The sequence below is a fragment of the Plasmopara halstedii genome (genome assembly GCF_900000015.1).
Source record: "Plasmopara halstedii genome assembly, contig: Scaffold_110, whole genome shotgun sequence".
In the NCBI taxonomy this organism is placed as follows: domain Eukaryota; phylum Oomycota; class Peronosporomycetes; order Peronosporales; family Peronosporaceae; genus Plasmopara; species Plasmopara halstedii.
The window spans coordinates 695,545-721,189 of NW_020187031.1; the positions used below are offsets into that span (position 1 = coordinate 695,545).

A 25,645-nucleotide genomic window follows, 5' to 3' on the forward strand; every position below is an offset into this window, starting at 1 on the left:
TTGCAAATGTCAGATAGGAAGGAAGGACCTAGTGGTTTGAAGGTAAGTTTTCACGTAAATGTATTATACTTATAGCTAGCTAATTATGCAAATCGTCGGGAATTTCATAACTCCTCCTGGTTTACTTAGGTATGCCTTAACTTGTTTCCAACAACCACAGTATCGTCACCCGCATTCTCCCCAAAATGAAAATCCAATTTGGGTCAAAAACATTAGCCTTCTTCGTAAAAAGAAAATATAGTGCTCGATAGAAACAATTTTTTCAGTAAAACACTGAATCCCGACAAAATATTTGCACCGTTTGATCGCTGAGGTCCGTAAAGCCATATCGATTCATGTCCACGGAACACAGATAAGGCTTGGACACTCTTTGTATTCCGTATCATCCCTGCACGAGTTGCGCACACTGTGTCAAAATTCTATTTGTTGTTGTACAACAGACCGCAGAATTTACAACGAGATACAGTCTATTAGTGAATTGGCTGAGCGAAAAGAGCTTGCTCGTCTGCAAGCACGAAAGTTGCGGCAATTTTTGGACCAAACAACGTCGCGATTATTGTCTTGGTTCATTGAAGGCACCGCTTGACACTAACGTGGACGGGCCTTAGGATGAATCGTGATGTAAAGTGTGCGCCCAGAAGTCGCTTTCAGAGTGCTTTCTGACCCATATTACCATTTCTCAAGAGTTTTGCAGCTAATTCAGTAGCGGTTGCGAATTTAATATCCTCCGTGCCTATGATACTACGCTCTGGTGACAAGGTTGACATGCACGTGAACCAGATCAAAAGTTGGGTGAAGAAGACACGCTCAACTGCTCATATCACGGCCGTATCTAGTGGAGAAAAATTCAGGCTCCTTTTACGTCAGTATGGCTCACTGGAAGTGGGCAACACTCAGTGAGGCGTGTCAGCTGACCTAAGTCTTTCTCAGAAAGTTGTTGTACACGGAATGGCAAATTACGTTGAACCCAGTAGCATTAGTAGTCATCCAACGCCTACTACTTCGATGGATATGTGGACACTATAGGCGGTTGTCGTCCTCAGATCAACAGAGAGAAATATTCATTTAAACACACTCGTAATGGGAGTGTGTGGTGATTTAATTCGAGATCATGCGGTCTACGATATGCTTCGATTGGATCAAAAGGCGATAACTCAACGCAAAGCAAATTTACCGCGTATGAGCAAGATTATTGGGATTATTATCGCAGAACATACCGTCGCCTATTCCGTCACCTTTTCCACAAGTGGTGATGACCACACAGAACAAAAATCAAGGTTAAAAGCTTTCACGGATACGAAGATGAAAGCTTGCGTTCTGCTATTACGATGGCTTATATTCATGATGACAGCAGTCAAGTGGCCTTTGCCATGTCGCATTTGGATGGCCGAGCAAAGGATTGGGCGATGGCATGGAAGACGCCCTGGCTAATCTGTCACATGGAAAGAGTTAAAGAAGGCTATGGTTCCTCCCACCAGGTGTGGCATTTCGACAATGGTCGTAGTTTTTTTCATGTCGTCAAGAAGACGGCACATTGTACGAATATGTACAGAAGCTCCACGAGCTTCGTGCCAGTATGGCAAGTGAACCACTGCCAGAGGCAGTGACTGTCACTGTGCCTATGGAGAGACTCACTTTTGGTCTCTTTGAAACTGAAGTCTTCCGCCAGAGCCCGACGACTCTGGAAGACGCAATGATGCGTGAGAAGTATTGTCAGCGTCAAGCGTGTGGTCAACCAGTCAACCCGATGGAAGCAGTGACTGCTGCTACTAGAAACTTAAATGCTATAAATCTTAGCGCGGGGACTGTCCGTAGGCAGCAAATTGCTGTTATGGATGTCAACAAGCGGTCCCATCCGCCGTAATTGTCCACGTGAGATATGAACCTCTTAATACAGTTCTCGTCGTAGTGGTTTCGAGTCACGTGGTACCAATACCACGAGGCGTCCGGTAAACGCCCGAACACACTACACGCAGGGCGGTCTACTGGGGCAGCTAAAAGCTCTTGTGAGTGTGATGGTAGATGATCTCTAGTCCCATTTAAGGCTGGCTTTAAAGCTGCCACTCATGAGGGATTAGCCCTTGGAGAATCTTTGTCCCTCTTTAATGTCGTGGTCTCATCGTGGTCACAGCGGGTGTGAAGAGTTACGGTTATCCGTTTAGAGTCTTGATTGACTCCGGCGTGGCGCGTAACTACGCGCGAGCAACGTATTGCTGAAAATGATTCAGTATTCGAATCAATCGATATAATCAATTGCTTTGTCTCAGTGAGGTTGGCCACTGGTGCGGTGGTCGCCGCAAAGTAGATTACGTTTGGTCTCCAACTGAACTTGAAGACTTCAATTTGAAGGAAGTATTCATATTCCTCTAGATGAGCAAACGGTATGACCTGATTCTAAGAATACCGTGACTTGAAAAGTATGAGCCATGTATCGATTGGCGATCGAAAACGATTGGGACTAGCTCTCCTGGCTTAAAGGAAACGCTTGGAGCAATGAGTCCACATTCATTACGCACCAGAAGAAGCGCTCAAGCGCTCGGCAGTCGTATGCTGCTAGAAATGATCCACATTTCATTGGTATATGTCATGCAATTGATATTCCCCAGATAAGGGAAGATAAGGAGTTGTATGGAGTGGTTAAGGCTGGTCACTTAGTAATTGTGCTGATATATCAAGTGGTGCCCTGAACGGGCCACACAAAAAATGAATCGTTGGTTGGCACGGCGATTTGCCCATTGGACAGAATCTATGAGGGGAGAGATGATGGTTGTTGCCCCCTCAAGACAGAAGAATATTGTCGACATATGCGTAATAGAAATTCGAAGGAATCGACTGTGGTTGGATATGCCAATGATCCCACTAATGAGTCAGATTGTGGGTCAGTGGGTACTACTGATCACATAGGGGTTGCTACCATCAGTTGAACACACATGTGAAGGAATCAACAGAATCTGTTGATCGCGGTTTTGATGGCCCCGCTTTGGATGCGGCTGAGTCCGCGGTTATGTTAGTCCAGTGTAATACTGTTCAAGATAAAATATAGCATGCGAATTTGCTGGTCCACGTATTATGGATGCAACGACTGGTTGTGAAGTGCCAGAACAGATCTTCTTTGGTACCGTTGCCGACGATGGAATAGCTGTGCAGCTCGAGAAAGTCACTTACGACGACTTCCTACAGGACCGCAAGTGTGACGACATTGCGGATGGCTTGTTGCTATATTCAAATTCTGTGGAGCTACGCTTATCATCAGTTACGAGTGATTCGGCTTTTAAGAAATTCGACAGCTTGTGGAGTCACGCGGAGAATCTACTATTTTGAAGGATCCAACTGATTCTGATTATTTTTACTCGTGATAGAATACAAGGATGCCGTCTTTAGTGCAAATTCGCCTTTGACTCCTCCGCCTGATCGTGGGTCGACACGAAATTGGTCGTGAACCTCGTTCAAAGCATGTAGTGCTTCGACATCGACCAGTGTCGCGTGAGCAAAATGAGTATATCGATGAGCTCTTGGCTCAAAAGCAAGCTGCTGGTTCGGTAAGAGAAAGTAATTCCCCCCCACAGCACACCAGCGTTTTGTGTGAGTAAACCAAATTGTAAATGGTATCTCGTTCGCGCCTGTAACAAGTCGAATGCGCAGACGATTCCGCGGAAGGATATCATCATCCACTATATATCCGGCTGTAAACAGGTTAATTTACTTGATTGGGTTGATAGAAAATACCAAATCTTGATGAGGGAGGAGTACGTCCCTTTATTGTCTAATGGTACACCGTCGGGTATGTCATGGGAGTGGCTTTTAATGGCACAAGGTCTATCCAATGCCCCAGCAACGTACAATCGATTGGTCTCACATCTGTTTCGACCACTGAGACACTACGCACAAACATACTTTGACGATATTTTTGTTCACTAGAAGGACAAAGATGGCAGATTCGCCAAAGAAATGCACTTGGAGCGCCTCCGTGCCGCGCTAGAACATATGCGTGAATATAGCAAGCGAATCTTGCAAAAATTATTTTTGGTGCTAACGAAGTACCGGTTCTCACGTGCACGAGCACTGTGTTCACCAACACGGTGTTCGTGCATAGCCTGAGAATGCCAAATAATCGTGAAGTGGCTCATGTCACGGAATCAAAACAATTCGAGAGAATGGATTGGTTTATCCAATTACCTTCATCGCTTCTCGCATCATTACGCGGAAATGGTGCGCCCACTATAAATTGCTGGAGAAGGACGTACAATGGGAGTGGTCATCCACATTAATAGAAGCATTCACTTAAAGCAAGCCGTTCCTGATAAAGGACTATTACTTGCTGTTCATATGATACGAAGCCGTAAAGCGTAGTTTGTGACGCGTTTTAGTTTGCAATCGGCTGTGTTTTATTGCAAAAGGACTCAGAGGGACACAGTCAAGTCGTGTCGCTCTAATCGCGACAGCCTAAGCCAGCAGAAAGAGTTATCCTGACCTCAACAAGGAGCTTTTGGCAATGTAATATGATTCGGTGCAGTTATGTCTTCACCCACTGGGTTCAACTCTAGTTATTGCCTACAAGGATCCCGCAAGCTTGCATTATGCAGTTCAATCGCATCACTTGTCACAGCGAATGACTCGCTGGTTGTCAATCTTTGCAGAGTACAACTTCACGGTCACGTTGAAACCGGGGAAACTGAATAGCTGGCCGACGCATTGTTTCGTCGTCCTGATTATGAGCTAGCCCATATTAGCTATATCGGAAGCGATGTATTCGACACGGTACGGCGAGGATAACAGTGTGATCTGATCATCAAAGACATCATCGAGTGGTATGGAATACCATGACAATCTTCCTGGTCGCTTGAATAAAGGTTGCATCGTCGTGTATAGAAGGATGGACTCCTTTACTATGGAGTTGCACGTGACGACGAGCACATGGTCTGTGATGTGCTAAGAAGCTTCTGTGAGAAAACAACCGTAGAATAGAGTTTGTTGTTTTCATCAATTAAGTGTCAATGAACAAATTCGGTTCATTCACCTAACGGATTACACCATTTTCTATGAATGGCTTACGACACCCGCAATTAGCGCTTTGTGTGATGGGTGGTGTCTCCGATGTTAGTGTGGGAGGAGCTCGGCAAATTGTTGCCCCCCAAATTGAAATAATCAATGATGCGAATGTGAAACGCAAGTTTAAGGACGCCCTGAACTCATCATCAAGAGTCGTGTGTGTGATCACACGGGTGCGAGACACAATGGCCAACGCACAATTTTTCCAAAAGAAATACGCAGTTGGACGAGGTCGTCAAGGCAAAATGTTAGCAATCATGAACTACTTAGTACTAAAAGCCAAACCGAAGGTTCGGTCTCAAGCTTGGAAAGCTCGACGCTATCACCTCGCTTCATCGGCCCATTCCACATAGAGTCATGCTATGGGAATACTTACACTATCTACTGGCCAAGCTGGCTATGAATACATTCAACGCTCTAAGTTGGGGTTCTCAAGTCATACCACCGCGACGAAGCGATTTCCAATCTGGATGTAATAAATGGACAGATGAATGTAACTTTAGAGCCACGGCTTGGCACGAGGGTCGGAGGTCAAACACCTTGGCGTCATCGCCTCAGCATCGTTCTTAAAAAATCATGAGAATAGAGCGAAATGGTTTGGAAGGGGAAGGAGGCCCCAAAGCATCAGCGGAAGCAGCCAGAGCAGGAAGAAAAGATTGCAGAGCTGCTCCAATCGACGGATCGGACTCAATTGCATCGTCAGACGAGTCTCCATGACGCCATGCGAAATCACAAATTCTGCAGGCGATCTGACAATTATTCTTCACGCTTTGTCGCGTCGACGACACCCGATCGGTCACCTCCATGAGCCACTGTTTCATCAGCAAGAGGAGCTTCTTTACCCTCGTCAAACACAATTGAAAGGTGGACGAAGACTTTGGAATTGCCGCAGAAAAACGCAGAGGATATGCCCTCTCCGGGCACCTCCCCTCTTCAAGGTCGATAGGGAGATCGATACTACCCGTCGAGAACGTGTTGGCGGAAAGGATCGTCCGCGATCAGAAGGTGCTCTTGGCGAAATGGCTGGAAAACCAGCGAGCAAAAATACGTGGGAGCCTCGAAGTCGTATTCTTCGCGACTGTTCCAGTATCGTTCGCGCGCTCGAAGTGGCTTAGAAGATAGACTCCGCTTAGGAAGCTGGCCTTTTCTCTTCTCCCCCGTCCCTCTCGTCGTGAATCCGACTGATGATCGAACGTACTTCACGAGCATCCTCGATATCGGAGTGAACCCGATTCCACACACAAATCGAAAGCGCATATCGCGTACCTTCAATAAGATTTCAGCGGTACTCGCGCTCTGCAAACGGTACGGATTTGCTCGCTTGAACCCATGCCTAGAATCGAAAGTCAACCGCCCGATTGAAATTCAGATCGGATTGCTGAACGTAAGACTCATACGTGAGACTTTGTAATCACGAAAAAATGGTCCGATGGCGCGAAAATACGAGCGCTGATTCGACTAAAGAATTCGTCGGGCTCTAGGGTGAAACGACCACGTCGGTTGTAACAGTTATCATGACGATCAAATTCACAGTGGCGTTAATGCGCAAGATGGCCTGAATTGGAACATTATCCAGGTTCGAGGGTGGCAAAGATACTATGTGGAGCAAGCGAATGGGTTGTTATTCTAAGGAGAGCTGGACAAAGCGTGACGAAGAGGGTGAAGTAGAGTTGAAGACGAATTCACAAAAATTTGAAAAATTTAAGCTAGCCCAATTTTGTTGGCCAGGGTCATTACGCATGTTGAATAGGCCACATACTTGTGCATGTGTTCAACACTAACCATACACCCTGTATAGTTGTATACCCCCTTCATTTCTGGCGCATCAGAACTGATGCACTTATCAGGTTAGAGATGTTTGAAGCCCATTGCTTATAAAAATATATGTCACTTTGCATTTCCTCGTATTTACGTAAGTCAACACCTCGCTGAAGGTGAGCAACATGCGGTGAGGTGTGTCAGTTGACTTAAGCCTTTTTCAGTAAGTGTGTGTACATGGACGGGCAGTTCCCATCACAACATTACACTATTCTCTTTCGCCCCCTAGGCGAATTTCAGAAGGGCCGAAGTTAACTTTCATGGGAAAGTATATTAGCTAAGCTTGACCAGCAACGAGCTCTCCAAGCTCGCGTTTTGGTACCTCAAGCAAACCCAATGAAATGGTACCGCGCTCGACTTTGAGATCAAAAAGGAAGCGCTCCTGTACCCGAAATACGGATTGTTCCTGTGGGGCTCACCCCTGCGAACGACTGCAGATGATAAGGAGCTCTTTGAGAGATGGGCGCAGCAACACCGGAAACTTTCCCCGCTGTCTGCCTTACAGCAAAGCCACAAGGAAGTCGACGCGGCGTTGAGCGCCAACCTCGACTTGAAGTTGTCAAATTCAAGGCGCAACGCCGACTTTCTTCGGATTGTAACCCTGCGACACATGGGGTTATACATCACGCTTCCGCGAGCTCTGTGGTTTCTCACACGCGTGAGTCTACAGCCAAAGCAGCTCAGAGCCATAGCTTGGGCTTAGCTCAAGGCCCTCCAGCTACCCGGACTACCGCCGAGAAGCGCGGGACGCACGACGACGCAAAGCGTCTTGATCTCTCTGATCATAAGCATCCACGACGTCTGGGTAGTCTTGCCAATGTGGCACCTCAAAATCCCACAAAATCTCGGAGTCTGGGCATTCTTGCTACTTCACAAGATGTTGGGCTCGACCCTCTCGACGACGTCAACCCACAAGGCTTTTCACGAGAAAGTGGACGCCACCATTCTCATCGAGACGAGTCGGCGGCGGACGATGACGATTTGGTCGATCAACGTCCGGTAAAAAGCGATGCTCTTCGAGCTCTTAAGGACAAGGTCCGTCGCGATCGGGACTCCGCTGAGCAAATTGCCGAGGTCACATACCGCTGTGCGTAAGACCTCGAGAGCTTAGAGCACTTTGTGCACCGACTACCTCACATTGAGGACTATCGCGCTCTGTTGGAGAGGCTTCAGCCGTCAAGCAAGATGAATGCGTCGCTTTGCGCGACGGTGGAAAGCTTGGCGTCAATTGGAGATAGAGATCGTTGCACTCCGTGCTCAAAGCAGTTACTGGTTCAGCTTCTGGTTCAGCTTCTGGGTGGCCGAGCGCCTGTGGGCGCCGCCCCGTCGCCAACGCTTCCGGGTTTACTTGCGCCGGATCCCTTAAGCAAGCACACATAGAACCCCGGGTGGGTGCGCATCCGTTTCGCGTATACACAAGGCCGCTTTACCACGACCTTAAAAGATCCAGTAAATCGTGCACAAAGCTTTGTCTTAAAGATAGCAGCGACTGCATGTGTAAGAAAGTTTTTAGCATTTGATAAAACTAGGTCTTCGACCTCCAAGCTCTCCACCTTTTTTCTGATTCTTCCATCTGCATATTGTTGCTGTATGTCTTGCCTTTCAGTCATCGCTTCGCGAACGTGTCATAGGATACTCAGTCTGGAAGGCAGCAAGTCATCGACTTCGCAACGGATAGTGAGGAGGCTGACATCAGCTAGCCGCTGAGCTATTCGCCCCACCAAGCCCTGAGCCATAAGATAGCGGCATCAGCGAGACGCGAGGATGAACGAGCCCGTTCACGTAGAATGGCGTGTAGCCGGAAGACGCATGTACAGCATTGTTCAGATCAAACTTTACGAGTGGCAGCATGGCACTCCAGCACCTCGAAGTCTCGACGCAGACGCTGCGAAGAACGTCTTCAAAGACGCGATTCACGCGCTCAGTTTGACCATCGTTCTTCGAATGGTCTGCTGTTGACATAGTCAACTTGGTGCCCAGCACCCCGAAGATTGTAGACCAAACCTTCCCAGTGAAGCATGGGTCTCTATCATCTATCAGTGACAATTGAGTTTGGGAGTCTATGTTGTCGAAAGCCACGATCCACAAACAGCGTCTATGTTCCGGCATCGTCGATGGTACCCAGCACAAGATGAGCCATCTCGCTCAAACGGTCTACAAAGGCCATCGCACCCGTGTTGCCCGATGAGTCCTTTGGCTGGCCAAACACAAACTTCATGCTCATGGACTGCCAACACCAAGACAGTACCAGTAAACTGGCCATGGGCACGTCTCACACATGTGCACAAATCTGCTCGCCCACTGACGACGTCATCGCCGTGAAATGAGCAAGCTCAAAATTTGGTCTGCATGATCAAGCATCAGCCAAAGCATTTTGCTTATCTGGCTTACATTTCACCTCGAAGTTATATTCTGCGAAGAAGATGAGCTACCTGGCCATCCTCTGCGAGAGGTGAGGCGACTGAGTCGCTGAAACGCGGGTGTGGAATTAGTGTCAAATTGGAAAAGTGATCGTGTTTCTGTTTATCTTTCTGCTGATTATGTACTTGTAAACTATCTACATATACATCTTACGCATACTTATTGGAGCATCTGTTCTTGATGTTCCATCCGGTTGTATAGAAAGCAGATTGAAAATTTACGGCTTCTTCCATATTAATTTAACTCATTCTGGAATCTTCTTAAACCTTCTACAGTTTAAACTGGTAATCGCAAAGTCTTTAACCGTTATCTGAAGTAATTCAGAACACGATGTACCATCAAGACATTAAGACACCACTCATTCCAGTCGCAGTGCGTAATGTTGCATGATGTTTGAAGATCACAAACGACTTTGAGTCAAGCAGGTGCACCCTGAACCTGACAACTGCAGATTTCATCGTAAGTAATTCCTTGTCGTAGATTAGGTAGTCCTTCTCCGCAGCCTCAGCTGCCGAGATTCGAACGCGATCACCCGATCTCGCTCCTCGCCATCTGCTTGCAGCTGTGTACAGCTGATGGCAAAGTCCGGAGCGTCACAAACGACACTAAAAAGACGATCGGGGTCTGGCGACGCCAGTATTGGTGCATAGAGGAGGCTCTCTTTGACCCTGTCAAAAGTCCCGATGCTCGAGATCCTAACACCATTCCGCATCCTTCTTAAGGAGATCTGACAATGGCCGTGCCATTTCCGCATAATTCTTGCTGTACGTGTGCAAGTAGTTGGCGAGGTTAAGCCACTTGCGCAAGTCCTTTTGGTTCTTTAGAATCGACCAGTCTACTACGCCAAAAATGCAATTAGCATATAGCTTACTCGTGCGCATGCGCTCGAGCACCGCTTTCATATGGACGATATGGTTCTCTTCATCCATCCTTCCGTGCTATACACGACTGTGGACGAAGTTGTCGTCGAAGTATGTCTGTGCATACGCTCGGTGGAGCCTGAACAACTGCGCATCGATAGAGGCCCAAAAATGAGTCTTATCCTTTTTATAGACATCAAAGGTCGACGGAGGGTAGAGTCTTAACATTTTGAGGGAAGATCGGAGGGGAGGGTGTAAGAAGGTTTGTATTTGTGCTGCCAGACGGCAATTTTCTAGCAATTGATCATTTCTCGATCATCATTTTGAAAAATGATCAGGTGCTGGTGCAATTGACAGCCTTTGGGGCGTCACCAGCCACTCCCAGAGCATCTCACTCGGAGTACTCACCGCTAACAGAAGAATTTTTTATACGGAATTGGCTATACACATCGCCTAGGTCGAGTGCACTGTACTTTCTTCAGCCAATCATATGATTTTAATGATTTTGGAGGACCTCCTTACTAGAATTCGACGTCTGTGCCAAAAATGGTGTTAGCGTTGAGCTTATTGTAAGTGTAACCGATACGCCATTTGCCGTTCGGCTTCCGCACACAAAACGTGGGTGTCGAATGGAGAGACTTGCTCTCACGCATCATTCCTGCGTCGTGCTTCGCGCGGAAAAATGCGTCAATGCCGTCGCATTGCGCTTTGGGTAGGGGCCATTGACGTGATACGCAGTATTTGGTTCTCGGAACCAGGTCGATAAAGAGCCACCTGGCCATCCCCTGCAAGAGATAAGGCGACTAAGTCGCAGTGCGTAGTGACTCATGATCTATGTAGATCACATATAGCTCTGAGCCAAGCTGGTGCAATCTGAACAGGACAACTGCTTACTTCATCGCAAGTACTTTTATGTCGTAGATTGGATAGTTCTTCTCCGCAGTATTAAGCTGGCGAGATTCGAACGCGATCACGCGATCTTGCCCCTCGGCGTCTGCTTGCAGCAGTGCACAGCCGATAATAAAGTCCGAAGCGTCACAGACGACACTAAAAAGACGATCGGGGTCTGGCGACGCCAGTATTAGTACACGAAGTAGGCTGTCTTTGACCCTGTAAAAAGTGCCGATTCTCGGTGTCCCAACACCATTCCGTTTCCTTCTTGAAAATTCACGATGCAGTTGCCAGCTCCACCAGCGATTGCAGTACATTTGCTTCCGACCTAACGCCAAGTAAGCTTCACAAAATTTGCTGGTCGTGTTGCCTAAGAATCAGTCAATTAGATCTTTTACAGACGAAAGCTTTCTCGCTCATTAAATCGTAGCGTACCGCATCATAGTGCCTCAGTCTCACCATTCCACAGCGTGTCAGCAAACAAGCAACGCAAAAACCGCACATGTGAGAAATTATTAAGTTGTAATATTTAATTGCAATTGTTCAGATTTTCTAGATTACAACGAAATCCAATCACTTCTAATACACATGCATGCTCACCTCCTCACCAAGTTCGCCCGGTCTGTAGCTGCTACGGTAATTTTTTTTTACTCGATGATCTAATTTTTTGGTACTTTGCATGATCAAACTTACTGATGGTCGCATTATACACATCCGCATGTATGTCACGGACCAGCCCCAAACACGCTCACTCTCCGTGCTGAAGCATTTCAAGTCTCCGACGCAGCCTCTAACAGCAAGCGACATTTGGCGGTCTGTGGGTGGCGTCTGTTTTGATGTCGATAGCACTGTTTGCATGGATGAAGGCATTGACGTGCTCGCTGAACATTGCGGCGCTGGGCAGGCAGTGAAGGAGTGGACCTCTAAGTAAGCTAATGAAAAGCGCTTGATGTTATAGATCTCAATCAATTCATATGCAATAGGGCCATGAATGGAAATGTCAAGTTTGAAGACGCGCTTGCGGCTCGGTTGAATATCATACAGCCGTCGAGACAGGACATCCAGGATTGCTTAGAGCAGCACCCACCCATGTTCACACCGGGTATGTGTTATTTGTCCATTTTTCAAAAAAGATATCTTGAATAACTGGCAATGGACATCGTGTAGGCATAAGAAAGCTCGTTGCGACTTTGAAAAACAAAAAAATCGATGTGTTTCTCGTGTCGGGTGGCTTTCGTGTCATGATTGAGCCCATCGCTGAGGAATTGGATATTCCATTGTCTAACGTCTATGCCAATACAATATTTTTTGACAATGATGGAAATTACAATGGCTTTGATGACACGGAGCTCACGTCTCGTGACGGTGGAAAAGCGCAGGCTATTGACATGTACGCTGTTGTCTAGTAAACCTGTAAAAGTAATTGTCGTTGACAATGTTATTACATTAGCATCAAAAGAATCCATGGCTTTGAAAAGATTGCAATGGTTGGCGATGGAGTTACAGACCTCCAGGCACGCCCGCCGGCCGACCTGATTGTCGGCTTTGGAGGCATCGTCACACGTGAAATTGTGAAAAAGGAAGCAGATCTCTTTGTTACGGACTTCGATCACCTGACAAAGTTGCTGCATTTCTAAACGATCTGACCCGATAAAGGAAAATCATACCCAAGTGTTAACAGGTCGGTAAACATGGACTGGAGCAGAGAAGCAAGTGCTTATATTCGTCTACCATCTAGTCATGATCTATACATTAATCTTTCATCTCATTGTCGCCGTCTCCGACGCCGTCAGCATCACCCTTCTTTAAGTCACCCGGCGTTTTACGCAATGCTTTGACCCGACGGCTCTGCATCGAATAGATATCCTGGTGGTCGATGTGGACGCGGCCCAGCTTATCACCCGTGACCTTGTCACGAGTGATGTTTTTAATCTTTTTGGGCACCAAACCCTTCGGCTTCTTCGTGGCAACCTTCATTAAATCAGCTGAAGCGAACTTTGTGCGGCGAAAGTGTAAATCAAAACGCGGGCCCATTTCATCTAGTTCTACACGTGGATGAGTCTCGTCGCCCTTCTTAAAGTCGATTGAGTATGAGCGGAAAAAGACCTTTTCTTTCCACGCCGTGCACACGATGACGTGGTCCAGACCCTTCACGTTGACACTCTGCACGACAGTACCACGAAACGTATCGAGCAGGATGTTTTTAAGCTTCACGAATGCCTCAATACTCTCCCACTGGTCGCCTGTGAACACAAAACTGGGCTTGGAGCCGGGTGCTTTCTTACTCTTGCACTTGAAAGCACTGATAGGCTTAAAGTTCGCAAATTCAAACTCCAAAACGTCCAATATGTGTCCGTCAAAAGTGCGGCCGAAAACGAGATTATTCGGACGTTTTTTAGTGCTGCTACCGATAAGGAAGAGGCTGGCGTCATTCTTTTGAGTCAGGAACTCGACCTTGTTCTCGTCGTCAAACACATGAATATCATTTCTTTTGCCCATAAATTTCACAAATGGAGCTTTTATCATGCGCAAATCACGCAACAATTCGTTTACTTCCTCACTGGTCTTGTTGCCACGCATCACTAACAAGTTCTTGGTGTTCTCGACAAGTTTAGGCTCCTTAGCCTTTATAGCCCGTTGGACATGGCCCTTTAAGCGCTTGGGCTTGGCCACGCTTGTAATTTTGCGGCTTTGTTTCGATGCCTGCTTTGTAACCTTCTTGTTAGCTCGCAAGGCTTGCTTGCCTGCCGTATTCTTGACAATTTTACCGCCACCTGCCATTCCTAGTGCACTGGTTAAGGTTTTATGTGATTTGATTGGTTGGTGGCTCTGTTTTAAATATTCCAAATAACTTTTGCGAGCGAAAGAAATATAATGTTTTCTGCGCAATTGTCATTGGACAAGAATGCTGCTGCCTCATCATATCAAACGCACAGAAAATCCAGATAAAGCATAAGAAGGGAACGTGACTTAGTAGCCGCATGTTAAAAAGAAAGAATCTCAAATTATGAGAAAAACATCAAATAAGTCAGAACACAATTAATTTTAAAGAATTTAAAAAATATTCGAGATATCCCAGATATAAAAAGTATACCAAGTACATACATATACATGTTCAATGTCAACAACAGTATCACGAGCGCATAACAAGAAAGTGGCAAATGAAAACATCGCTATATCGTGTGGGGGTAACCCTAATAAATAATCGCTAACATGTAAACAACTTGCCAGACAACCATAAAGATTAAGATTCATCGTACATTAAATGTACGATGAATCTTAATCTTTCAGAAAAAAAATTTCTGTAATGACCCACATATTGCATACATCGCATCTATGAACCTGTTTCTTTTAAGCTAAGCAGTTGCCTGTTGTGAGGGAAAACAACTTTTCTTAGGTCTTCCACGCTTTTTCAAAATTTGAGGAGGCTTGCAATCACATGCTGACAAATAGTCTTTGATTGTAAGTGAGAGAATAGAGCCACTTGAATGTTCGCTATATGCTGCTGCAAATGTTGATGTCTTCCGTGTAGGGTGATAATATCTTCCAGTATCATGGAATTTATCACCATGTTTGAATGCCATGAACATGGAGCAGCGCTTGAGGCCTTTTTTTTATTATCTCGAGATGTATACATGTGTATACGTATACATAACTATACCCGAAATAGTACACAGTCAAGACAATCCTATGCATCTGAGTTGGAGGAAATCCACCATCGCGCCCGGGTCAGCAACACTTTTGCTTCGTGGTATAGCTGGCTGTATGAGTATTACACCCAAATTGGAAAAAACGTGTGCAGCACGTCACATCTCGAATACCAGTTATGGCTCGTGGCAATTCGGCCACGCAATTCTTAAAATGGGATCTCACCTAGAATTCAGGTCCAGGTTGAGACAATGTTACACACTGTCACTATGAGATTAAGCTTATCATATGATACTTAAAAAGCCTCCTTGTTGCGAAACGCAAAAACAGAGTGTCCTGATCAGGTACTGTCGAATATTTTGACAGTCACGCATCGTACGGAATTGTACGACACTCTTAAATCAATCCTTCGCTCACAAAGCTCGGGGTACTGACGGAAGTAACGAATAGTCTTGGTCTGTGGATTCCATCATTTATCTAAAGCCTCTTTCCTTTAAGAGTGTAGTCCGATTGACCACGACCTCCACGAGGTACAATAGAGCCCAGAACTTCATAATAAGAACTCGACTTTTCGGGACGGGCACTCTTTGGACGTCTTTGCATGGGGCCAACCCGCAAATTTTTCATTCGCGGGTAAGAGGGGTACACATGATGCAGAGAGTTTACTTTCAATGATGAATCATCATTTATAGCTTTTTTTACTTAACAGGGATAAACGCGACCGCCCGCTCATATCGGGATTTTACTTCCAGTACCCAATCCAACCTTTGTAGGACGAAAGCTTAACTCTGCAGCCAATGCAACACTCATGGGTGCCTAAAAAGAGGTAGGATGGCACCAGAAGATCTCGGTGTAAACCGCACTATTCGGAGATCCTCCATGAAAATGAAATCCGCTACCGCCTCCATAAGGTAGTCTGAAGCTATTTCGGAAATCAAAATGTCTATTACCTGGACAAATTATGCTAATTTTTGCCTGCACATTTCAATATGAAGCGGGGTTACACGTACCATTGTATGAAACGGCGGGTCGCACAAGATGGTGTGACCGTACATAGGTGTGGATTATACAAGTTGGTGTAAATACACAGTGCTGTGGTGGCAGGATTGCCAGTAGTAATGCATATTACTATATTAATTAGGTATTACTATATTAATTAGGAAAAAGAAGGGTTCAGATATTGGCGGCTCTACCGCAACTAAAACAATCAACAGTTTCAGCATTGAACGGAGGATACCACTTACCTTAGTTTCGTTTTTCAGTACTCTTGAAGGCAGCAGATTGCGATCCGCTGCACTTGTACTAGTTCTTATAAAGATGTAAGGTCGGTTAGCTTTGCTTTCGAAGCAAAGAGCCACGGCAGCCTCGCTGCACAATACGCCTAATCAAGTGTGCTAGAACCCGCATCATATGTCGTTTCAAATATTTCATTTTATTGATGCCTCTTTCAACGAGACACCGCACATTATTTCCTATTCCCGTACGCGGCCTCCTAGTTTGGAGGCCAAAAGCGCTACGCGCTGTTCCTTCTAATTAAGCATGGACTGTCATCTTAAATTTTGTCGTGCAGCAGAGCGATTTTTATGTCTTGGTCCTCATAAGCTCAATATCAGCGGCCTCGCTGTGAGTGCAATCTGCTCTTCTACTGGTGCCCGGTTGGAAAGCTCCTGACCGCCGCATTCCCAAAGCTTGCGTTTGCCTCCAAACTAGCAATAATCGTTTCTGACCCTCTGACTACCAGTTCTCTGACCCCATTGGGACCAACAAGAGACGTAAGTTTATAAAGCTGCTCGAGATGTCCTGGGGACAGGCTTGAACACTTCATGTCCCTTCGTTTTAGAGAATGCAGCTTTATCAAGATTAGGTGGTGGGTTCGACTGCGAATGCTACCGAGTGGAACGAGCTGCTGTGCCCCTCGCACGAAGGAAGATTGGACTTTACGAGTTTGCATCATCAATCGCTGGGGGATATAGGAGTAGAACAGAGTCTCTTCAGCTGGAGAATAATAAAGTCCAGCCTAACCTGATATAACATACTCCAGAAATCTACAGCTCTGCAAATATTGGCAGCTCCTTTTCGAACTCCATTCTTCTTACATACTGAATCATGCAAGTTTGAGCCTAGCTAATAAAAAGCAATGTGAGTCACTATCATTTGACGACTTTAAAGGCAGGTGTTGTGTTTGTAACATTAAAAGATAGAAACTGTCGAGATTTTTAGCGCACAGTGCTATTCAGCAATTACACCGAGTCGCCTAAATGTCCTTGATTATAAACCTGCTGCTGTCCAGGGTACTGATAAATATTATACGACTGCTGTTGTTGAGGCGGCTGACTGTGGTTGGTGTCATAGGCATCAAATGAAGCAGGTGATGTTGGCCCATTCCCATAAAACAAATGTTGCGAAAATCGTTGAGGCTGCTGCGCGACATCATGTGAAAAACTTGCGGACTGTTGTGGGGTGGTACTTGCCGGATAGTATCGCGTTGGGCTGCCGGCTAGTTCACGCACAAGCGCTTCATCGCTTGCATTTCGACCACCAGTGTCGTAAATTCGCATGTCATTCGACATTTTTTGTGCTAAAGCTGCATCTGCAATCTCGCGCTGACGCATTTCTTCGTCCATGGTTAGAGTTATCTCCAGTTCACGCCGTTCTAAAGTACGCGCAGAACAGTGATCTGCTACGGTTTGATGGAGGAGTGCAATCCGAGTTTTGAGTTCGGCGTAGAATTTTGCGCCTTCTTTGACGTGAGATTCAAGTTGCTCGAAAACGTCAACAGCATCGCTCAGACGCTGAAGAAAGGCTTGGCGCTCGCGCAGCAAATGATCCGATTCTTTTTTCGCCTCAAAGTTCGAGTTTGCAATAATCAATTCGTCGAGCAAATCCTGCTCTTCGTCACATAAAATGCTGATTTTGCCTGCAAAACGATCGATAAAGAATTGCTTTTCGTTTTCCAGTGCAATGTCAATGGTGACATCATTCGCTTTCTTCCCACTCAGCAACACTGACAGCAAATTAAGGTTTTCACAGGATTCTTTAAAATCATGCAGCACCCGGTCTTTCTCCTGTACAAGTTGCCCCAATTGCATCAGTAATGACGAAACTTTCGCAATTTCATCCTTAAAGCTCGAGCAATCTTGCTCCAATCTTGGCAGCTCATGGTACAAACTTTCTTTTGAGCTGGACAGCATCTCGAGTTTTTCCTGATTTGTAACCATTTTTTCTCGAACAATCGCATCCGATGTTTTGGCCTCTTTTAATAATCGATAATAGCGATCAATATCCAATCGAAAGTTTTGATTAAGCGATGACGACACCGGCCGCATCCATTTCTTTCCTCCATAATTCTGCCGACACATATTGTCTTCACCTTCTTCTTCATTTAAACGCAATTCAATTGATCGAAGATCTTGTTCAGCCTCGTCTGATAGCTGATTGTTTTTTTGTAAATATTGCTGGATAATCACTTCAACTTGATTTGTTTCTGCACTTTCAAGATCAAACGCAGCTGTGGCGGTAGTCACTTTCACGTACTGAACCCGCTGCCAAATTGTATGCATACCACTGTTGTCGGTTCTTTCAAACGCCTCGATAGAAGCAGGAAGTCCCATAGCGTGAAGCTTCTCCTTTGTGACTTCGTTACTCTTTAGCACTTTATCTGCCGTTTGGTCTAGAATAGTTTTAATCTCTTGCTTCACATCATCAGCACGAAGCAACAAATCTTTTGGTACAAATTGTTCAAAAAGATCCACACCGTCAAGCTCTTGCTGTAGTTCCTCTCCAGAAAATGCCAATGGTTTGACCATTGATGCTCTTCCTATTGCCGATAAATCAGAAAGTTTCGGAATATTTTCCAGATAAACACTGGCATTATCTTTTTCTGCAGCGGCAAGATGATCACGAATCTTATGCTGCAAAGACTGCGCGGAGTTTAGCAGTGCTGTTGGCAATTTATTCTCTGTTGCCAGCTTGCAAGCTACCGTGCACTCTGTATCTGCTGCAATAAGTCGCGCGATCTCTTCTCCGTATCCTTCGCCTCGATTCAACGCAACAGCTTTTGATGCCAACCCTTGCCAGTATTGCATAGCTGCACGCATGCAATGGACTTGAAATTGTAAATGCACGTCCCACGATTTGTCAATGACTCCTGCAAGTGCCGAAGAGCGACAAAACTCGAGTGCCGAGACGTAGTAGTCGAGTGCTTGGTGCACAAGTTTCGCCTTGATTCCATCCTTCATCTGATCTTTGATTGCTTTTTCATAAAAGCAAGCTTGAGCTTGTGCTAGCATCAAGAATGCGAGCAATCCTAATCCCTCTGTGCTCATGTCGGGCGTCCTAGTACCTATGGTTTGCTCCAAAATCTTGTCTTTCACCTCAGTGAAAGCCCCTGCGGCTTTCATAAAGTGGTGGCAAGCAGCCTTTAGTCCGTCGGCTGTGCTGCGGTCGGTCTGAAGACCTAACTGACTCTCTAAAGCACCCATATTGAACATTATTGCCGCTTTTTCAAACGATACACCTGTTTGCGTGCTCTTTCTCCGTGGACAAAATGAGTCGTTCCATGTAAATTGAAGTCTTAGCGTGTCACAACCAGAAGCCTCACTGTCGCACGGAAAGCGTTGAGCTATCTTATCGAGCTGTGCATAATAGCGCAGTAGCACGTGGCGAGAGATGGCTGAGGGCGTACGTACCAGATCTACATCCTTTTTGAGTTGTACAAAGTGATCAAGCGCGATTTCACAATTCTCCGCTAGCGAATTGTTTTGATCAAATGAATACTCGCGCCGCAAGAATGTGCTGATCGAATTACGTAGTGAGGCCACGGGTGTCTCGCTTAGCTTGAAGCCGATTCCCAGCATACTTATCAATATCTCTCGCCAACAACAATATTTGTTTTAATGTGGTAGACAGTGTAAAACAATTTTGTGGCAAATATATCGCACGACTTGATGCAAATGATTATTCACAGGTAACATTTTTTTGTCTGGTAAGGCGATAGGGGATTGAGAAAGAAGGTGGTACCTCTACATTAGCATCGTGCCATCCAACACAGACGAGTTGAGGTATCATATTCGTGACCTACGGCGAAGAGTGCCAAGCGAAACTCTTGGCGATGTCCAGCTCATCACTAATGAGCTGGACCTTGCTGAGAAGTCCATCTTGTCCGTCTGCAAGTCCGAGAGTCACGACAAACCTTGCAGATATCATAGTATCGAGATTATGATCTCAATTTATCTAAAGTTTCCTGCCGCGCTGATGCGGAGCCCTAACACGCCAATGCGTGCGAGCCTTCCGGTCACATGGAGAACCAATCGAGCTATAGGCAGTCGCTTCACGAATGTTTTGTCTATAGTTGGTCATAAAGGGGATATTAAAACTGAAGATCAAATGGGCGAAGACGGTAGTTGATCGCTTAAAGGCGTTCGCCAGCTGTAAGATACGCTGTCCAGACACCCCCAGGAGCGCTCCGATTGAGAGTCGGTGGGAGGACAGATTTTACTTACAGCAAGGCCATTCATAGTGGAAATTCACCTCTTTATTGGCAGGGACGAAGAAATTGGTCCCTCTGGTACAGAGAAAAAGAATTGGCCATGAATATATCCATGACCCAGACGGAGTAAGAGCAGGTCACGCTTGCAGCTTTCAGGCTGGAAAACGGCGCGCATAAATGGTCAAAACGTGCGGTTTGTTCATGAAAAAAGGTGTTAATAGCATGAGAAGACATTTTGTACAGGTGCTAGTACGCTTAATTCGGCGTATGGAATGCGCCCAAAGTTCTTGTCCATCTACCAAAGAATACGAGAGCTAATGAGCTATGTCGGGGGTCTTATATTGGTGCGATGGCGCCAGACCCTATCCCGTAGGCGGTAGCGATTGCCATTTTTCATGTTTTCATATGGGTGTAGCTAATGCTGAAACCTTCAACATACAGCTTTTCGTTTTTGAAGAAGCCGTGGGTGACTCATTGGATGCAGAGTCCATTTTTGACTTGTAAGGACCGGATGACGTTCCGAAGAGGCCCATCGCTTCATCATTCATCGTTCCAAAGTCACCAACCAGAACATATCATGATACTTCATGACGCTTGGCTTCAATCCGAGGAACATTGTGACGAAAGGTTATGTACACCCTAACACAATGTGTTCTCTGCAACTGTGTATTGCATGTGCCTTCAATTATCGGCACTCCTATGGTATTATCAAATTGGCTACAATAAAGTTTGAAACTACTGGTAGTAGCATCTGTGTCATAATTACTGATCAGAAGAAGAACCGTACATTGCCAGCACCAAAGAAATCTCGAACACATTTAGTGCCGTTTGTTACTGTCTTATCGCACCAAATGTACAAAAGAGAATTTGCCCTCGCCACCCAAAAGCACGTACGGATTTGCTCAACTACTTCTACAAATGAGACGAGAACACTGTTCGTATGTAGCTTTTCTTGCGTGACTTTTCGTACGTGGATTTTAATGTGGCTTTGCTCTCAAGGCATAACATTCCGAAAACGTGCATATGAAGACACAGAAGCGGCATTTAGTGAGCACATTGCCAAAACTATAGCTCGAAGGTAGAAGCTCTATGAGCGCGCCAGAGGTGATTGATCCCAGTCGTGCTAGAATAAATGTGGGGTACGATTAGCTCTCGGCACCTTTGCGGTACTCACTTATGTTTCATCTGTAAGAATACTAAACTCCGCGCCTTGTGTGTCATTTTCGCTCTTGGCTAACAAGTACAAAGGACGACGCTCTTTCACAAAGACAAACTAAGATTCCCTCGTAAGAAACGTTGATACGCAGTAGGCACAGAAATGGTGACTTAAAAAAATGGATTCTATCATTCCTCGTGGAGGTCGTAGTCGATTGAAAAAAAACTAAAGAGAACAAGAAACATTTCTCTAAGAGAGGTGGTGCTCGCAGACCTGGGTTGTCGATTCTCAACATAAACGTGTTGGGCTTTGTGAAGCCGAGGATAGTCCTGAAAGTTACAGAAGCGACGTTCAACTACGAACGATGCACGACCGTCAAAAGCACAGACAGTACGTGGGGGCATTGAATATGCACTATGTAAAATCTGTATCCATCCATCTCACGTTGGGAGGCTATCGAAATTCAGCTGAGCCGCAACGTGAAAATTGCGGACTATGACAGCGTAGAACATTGTAACTTCCTGGATTTGGACTCGAGGTACAACGTTTATCCTAGGCGTGACTTGAATACCATTGAACATGATAGACACGAAGCCAAAAAGTGAGGTGGAACGCTTTTTTCCTGGTAGAACTTTGGCGAGTCATGAATCCACTAGTTCCAAGACGCAGAAGAGCTTTGGAGCAGTTAAGATGCTACATTAGCTGTTGCATAGAATATCGGACTGTCTTAAAGGTCAATCGAATAGAAATTAGCGCCTGATCAAAGCTCGGAAGACAGAAGCGACAGCGAGCACGGTCTCAGGCGGTTACAATATAAAGCGCAAGTTACGTGCGGTCCCCGGAGTGCATCTTTGTTTAGATTCTGTAAGCCGTGGCCCTTACTGTTTATCTCTGCTGGGACGGAAAGCTCACAGCTATAATCTGGTGCATTGCGGTCAAATGCCGGCGGCGAGAAAAAGCGATGCGCTTTCGCTGAAAAGTCGCTGGTGTTAAAGATCGACTGTGAGTTGCAAGAAAAGGACCACTCTGAAGTAATTGCTGATGGGTCACGATGAAACGGTACTGCTAATTCGCCCTATTCTATGGAGATCATGCGGAGCAGTAGAACTTTCCAGGTGTGTGACAAGAGAGATTTTTCACTTCGTTTACGAGTGAATAATGTTCGGTTAGTCGTAGACGGAGTAACAGTTGTGATCCTCATAGTCGTAAATCGACTCTTGCTAATTCTGGCAAATGCTCTCGTTCATGTTTAAAAACAATCTCAAAGAGATACTTCTGGAAATTTCAAGACGGCGAAATAATCAAATTTGTACGTTTGGTATTGGAGGAGCTGAGCCCAACATCTGTCATGGATATATCCGTCCTTGATGACGTCCGTACATCACTGAGTGCGAGAAGCAGCGCAGCATTTCTTGTAGGTAGCGAGAAATTTTTAAATCTTTTGTGAAAAACATATCGCGGCGTGGTGACAAAAGCTTTACCGTATGTCCTCCGAATGAGAAAGTTTCATGAAGACAAATTTGTTCCCGAGATATAATATTGCGTTACATGCCTATGACTGCTATTAAGGAAAGGTGTAACGCCACGGACGCATTCTTCGGTGCGAAGAACAAAGTGTAGGTTTAGTAAGAAGTAATTCTATCGTTCATCGCCGAATAATCTGGCAGACAGGCTAACGTCAAGTGGCACTGGATAATAACCTTAATTGCTGCCGAATTTCAGCACAAACCCAATTTCTTTGAACGATCGGCTGCTTAAAAGCGTGGTTGGCTGCACTTTGTTTAGTGCCCTTAAATATATTTATAAGTAATGTTGACTGCTGGTGCTAGAGGGCAATAGCCCACTCGCTGCGATCAAATTTCGTGCGGAATGCTCTGAATGCGGCTTATTATGCTACAAGACATTCTAGCGCTCCAGTGACATTCATCGTCTGATAATGCAGCTGTGTGGGTCACATTGCTCGTATGCACAAATCGATTTCGCCAATACATCGAGAAGCCAGATGTTTAGAACCACATTTGACTTGCAAGCAGTGTTCGAGTTTTTGCAATTCTAATTCAAATTACTCCATTGAAAAGCATGGCACGCGAGCAAATCACGACCATTGTAGATTGGCCAGTATCTCTGTTCTAACGGAGCATATGGATGCGTCTTAGGCTAACCTACAGCTCGTACAGAAATAGTGCAAATTATGCGGACATGGTTCAGCCCATCCTAGAAAATCGAAACATGTCAAGTGGTGCTAGAGCGTGGCAGAAGGAGGGGTCTTTGAGAGTGTCAGTAGAAAGTCTCATGTTCCCTTGATTCCGGGTCTTCCCTATTAAGTTCAACCCTTTCATGTTGTTTAATGCTGAAGCTCGAACGCTTCGTTAATGAGGAAGGGACAGTAGTAATTTGCCAGCATCATCATACTATCAATTCCGGGACGGCTGATACAATCCTTTAAGATGATTATCATTCGATTGACCTTCGCATTTTAAATATATGTTGCAGCAGAAGTTGTAAGGGGACAAGCGTAACAAAAACAATCTTTGAATAAATTACCGCGCTTCTCGGAACTGCAGCATGTCCGTTCTCTTATTTGTTGCTTGCGCACAGTTAGCGACTGGAATATTTCTACTTGACAAAAGTCTTTCTCGCGCAGAGTGGGAGATTTACTTTTTTTCACCGATCCCACGTACACGGCTTATTTGTCACATTGTTCAACCTCAAAAATTCCCTAACGTGTGACACAATAGTCTATTGCGTGGTGGGTCTCTCGTCATTAAGTCGTGGTGTTCATTTGTTAAAGGAACCATAAGATTTAGATCTGAGTGGATAGCCGTCCGGCTCCAAAAACTAAGCGCTTTGCAAATGTACCCAGGTACAGACTCATCTATTGTGATCGATGGGGCCATGGATACTAAACGTACCGATGTGTTTACTTCACCGCCGTGCAATCGTTTGTAAGAAACGTCTAGTAATTTATCTTCAAGTTCAAGAACTTTAACGTCCGAATTATCAGAGAGACTTACATCATTAGTATTACCCCGTTCACTCCATTTTTTGAGTTGTTAGTGTTACTCGTGGTAGGCTGACAAACCCTAGCGAAGACCACCGAGCCCCTATACGCACAGAACGCCTGCCTGCGGGACAAAAGCGAGTCTAAAATCCTCATAGGGGCCAAGACCGCTGGGAAATTGCACTAACAAGGCGGCTCTATCTGTAGAGGCGTAGCTCACAATTGGATTTACAACATTAAGAAAAGTGCGACTAGTTTGAGGAACATCGTTCATTTACGTACCAAATGTCAAAAATAGTTGAGATTGCGCAGAGGTTTGAAGATGCCGAAAAAGAATACTATACCTATGTAGTTTGCAACGGAAACTGCAGTTAAATGCGAAGGCACTTTTTACGAACTAAAAAGACTTTGACAGCGTATAGATTTTGACAGTATCATCTTCATTCAACCGTAAATCTAGATTCGGGACTCGATCCCCTCATAGGTATTGCAGCGGGGCTGCCGTAGCTTTGCGCTTAGAGGAAGCGTAATTTAGGCCACCGACATTTCGAATTTCACAAGAACCAGTACGAGTGGAGCGGATCGCAATCCGCTACCTCCAAGAGTAGTTAGAACCTTATCTCAAGGCTAATAAAATCTTCTGTTTAAAATGTAAACTCAAATATGAATAGTAACATCTAAATACATGTATAACTACTGGCTACTCAGCCACATACCGTATCCTTATTTGGGTGCAGTCACACCATGCCCATCTCATGTGACACACACCCCTGTTACCGGGGTACGTGTGACCCTGTTACACTCTCCCCCATTAAGATTTAAAACATTTACAGTTCCAATCAATTATTGCCTCAACGAGGCTTGCGTATCCGCTGTACATTGCAACTTGGTTCGTTGGAACAAAACGACTTTCGTGCACAATGAGCCCTGTGTCAACGACACTGAAGTAACCACGTCTCGCTGGTTCCGACAGCGCACACTGGCAGAGCCCAACATCACCCCCCGCACGCGGTGCAATGTCAGACAGTGAGTCCGCGGCATCGAGGGATGTAAATCCTAGGCTCGATAAGAACGAGCGACACGCTCCGCGCACGCTATCAGTGACGAGTCACCTCGTTGAGGATGTGGAGGTGGTCGACTACGACTCTGACTCTCCTCATCCCGGGTGTGATGACGAGGAAGGCGAGCCGCGCCAGCGGCGTGAGATGAGCCCTGCTCGCGCCTTGCGGACACCATGTCCGTTTTCTGACTTCTTGTCACCTGAAGGACGTGGTGTCATCACCAATAACCTCGATGAGGCACAGAAGCGGCAG

At 45.6% G+C, this 25,645-nt stretch overlaps 4 protein-coding genes across 4 annotated transcripts; 2 read left to right on the plus strand and 2 right to left on the minus strand.

The window, feature by feature from the left end:
* Positions 1 to 11,627: 11,627 nt before the first annotated feature.
* Positions 11,628 to 12,676, plus strand: PHALS_00149 (phosphoserine phosphatase; the record flags this gene model as incomplete). Its single annotated transcript, XM_024728414.1, has 5 exons — positions 11,628 to 11,675; positions 11,776 to 11,966; positions 12,023 to 12,141; positions 12,207 to 12,429; positions 12,490 to 12,676. The coding sequence occupies 5 exons, from the start codon at positions 11,628 to 11,630 to the stop codon at positions 12,674 to 12,676; spliced, it is 768 nt and encodes a 255-aa protein (XP_024572188.1).
* Positions 12,677 to 12,791: 115 nt separating this feature from the next.
* On the minus strand, positions 12,792 to 13,820 carry PHALS_00150 (Protein required for biogenesis of the ribosomal 60S subunit; the record flags this gene model as incomplete). The annotated part of the gene is made up of 1 exon (XM_024728425.1): positions 12,792 to 13,820. The coding sequence occupies one exon, from the start codon at positions 13,818 to 13,820 to the stop codon at positions 12,792 to 12,794; it is 1,029 nt and encodes a 342-aa protein (XP_024572189.1).
* Positions 13,821 to 16,927: 3,107 nt separating this feature from the next.
* Positions 16,928 to 19,543, minus strand: PHALS_00151 (Predicted signal transduction protein; the record flags this gene model as incomplete). Its single annotated transcript, XM_024728436.1, has 1 exon — positions 16,928 to 19,543. One exon carries the CDS (start codon positions 19,541 to 19,543, stop codon positions 16,928 to 16,930), a length of 2,616 nt encoding a protein of 871 aa, XP_024572190.1.
* Positions 19,544 to 20,762: 1,219 nt separating this feature from the next.
* Positions 20,763 to 21,180, plus strand: PHALS_14801 (uncharacterized protein; the record flags this gene model as incomplete). Its single annotated transcript, XM_024728447.1, has 2 exons — positions 20,763 to 21,113; positions 21,175 to 21,180. The coding sequence occupies 2 exons, from the start codon at positions 20,763 to 20,765 to the stop codon at positions 21,178 to 21,180; spliced, it is 357 nt and encodes a 118-aa protein (XP_024572191.1).
* Between the last annotated feature and the right edge of the window lie 4,465 nt (positions 21,181 to 25,645).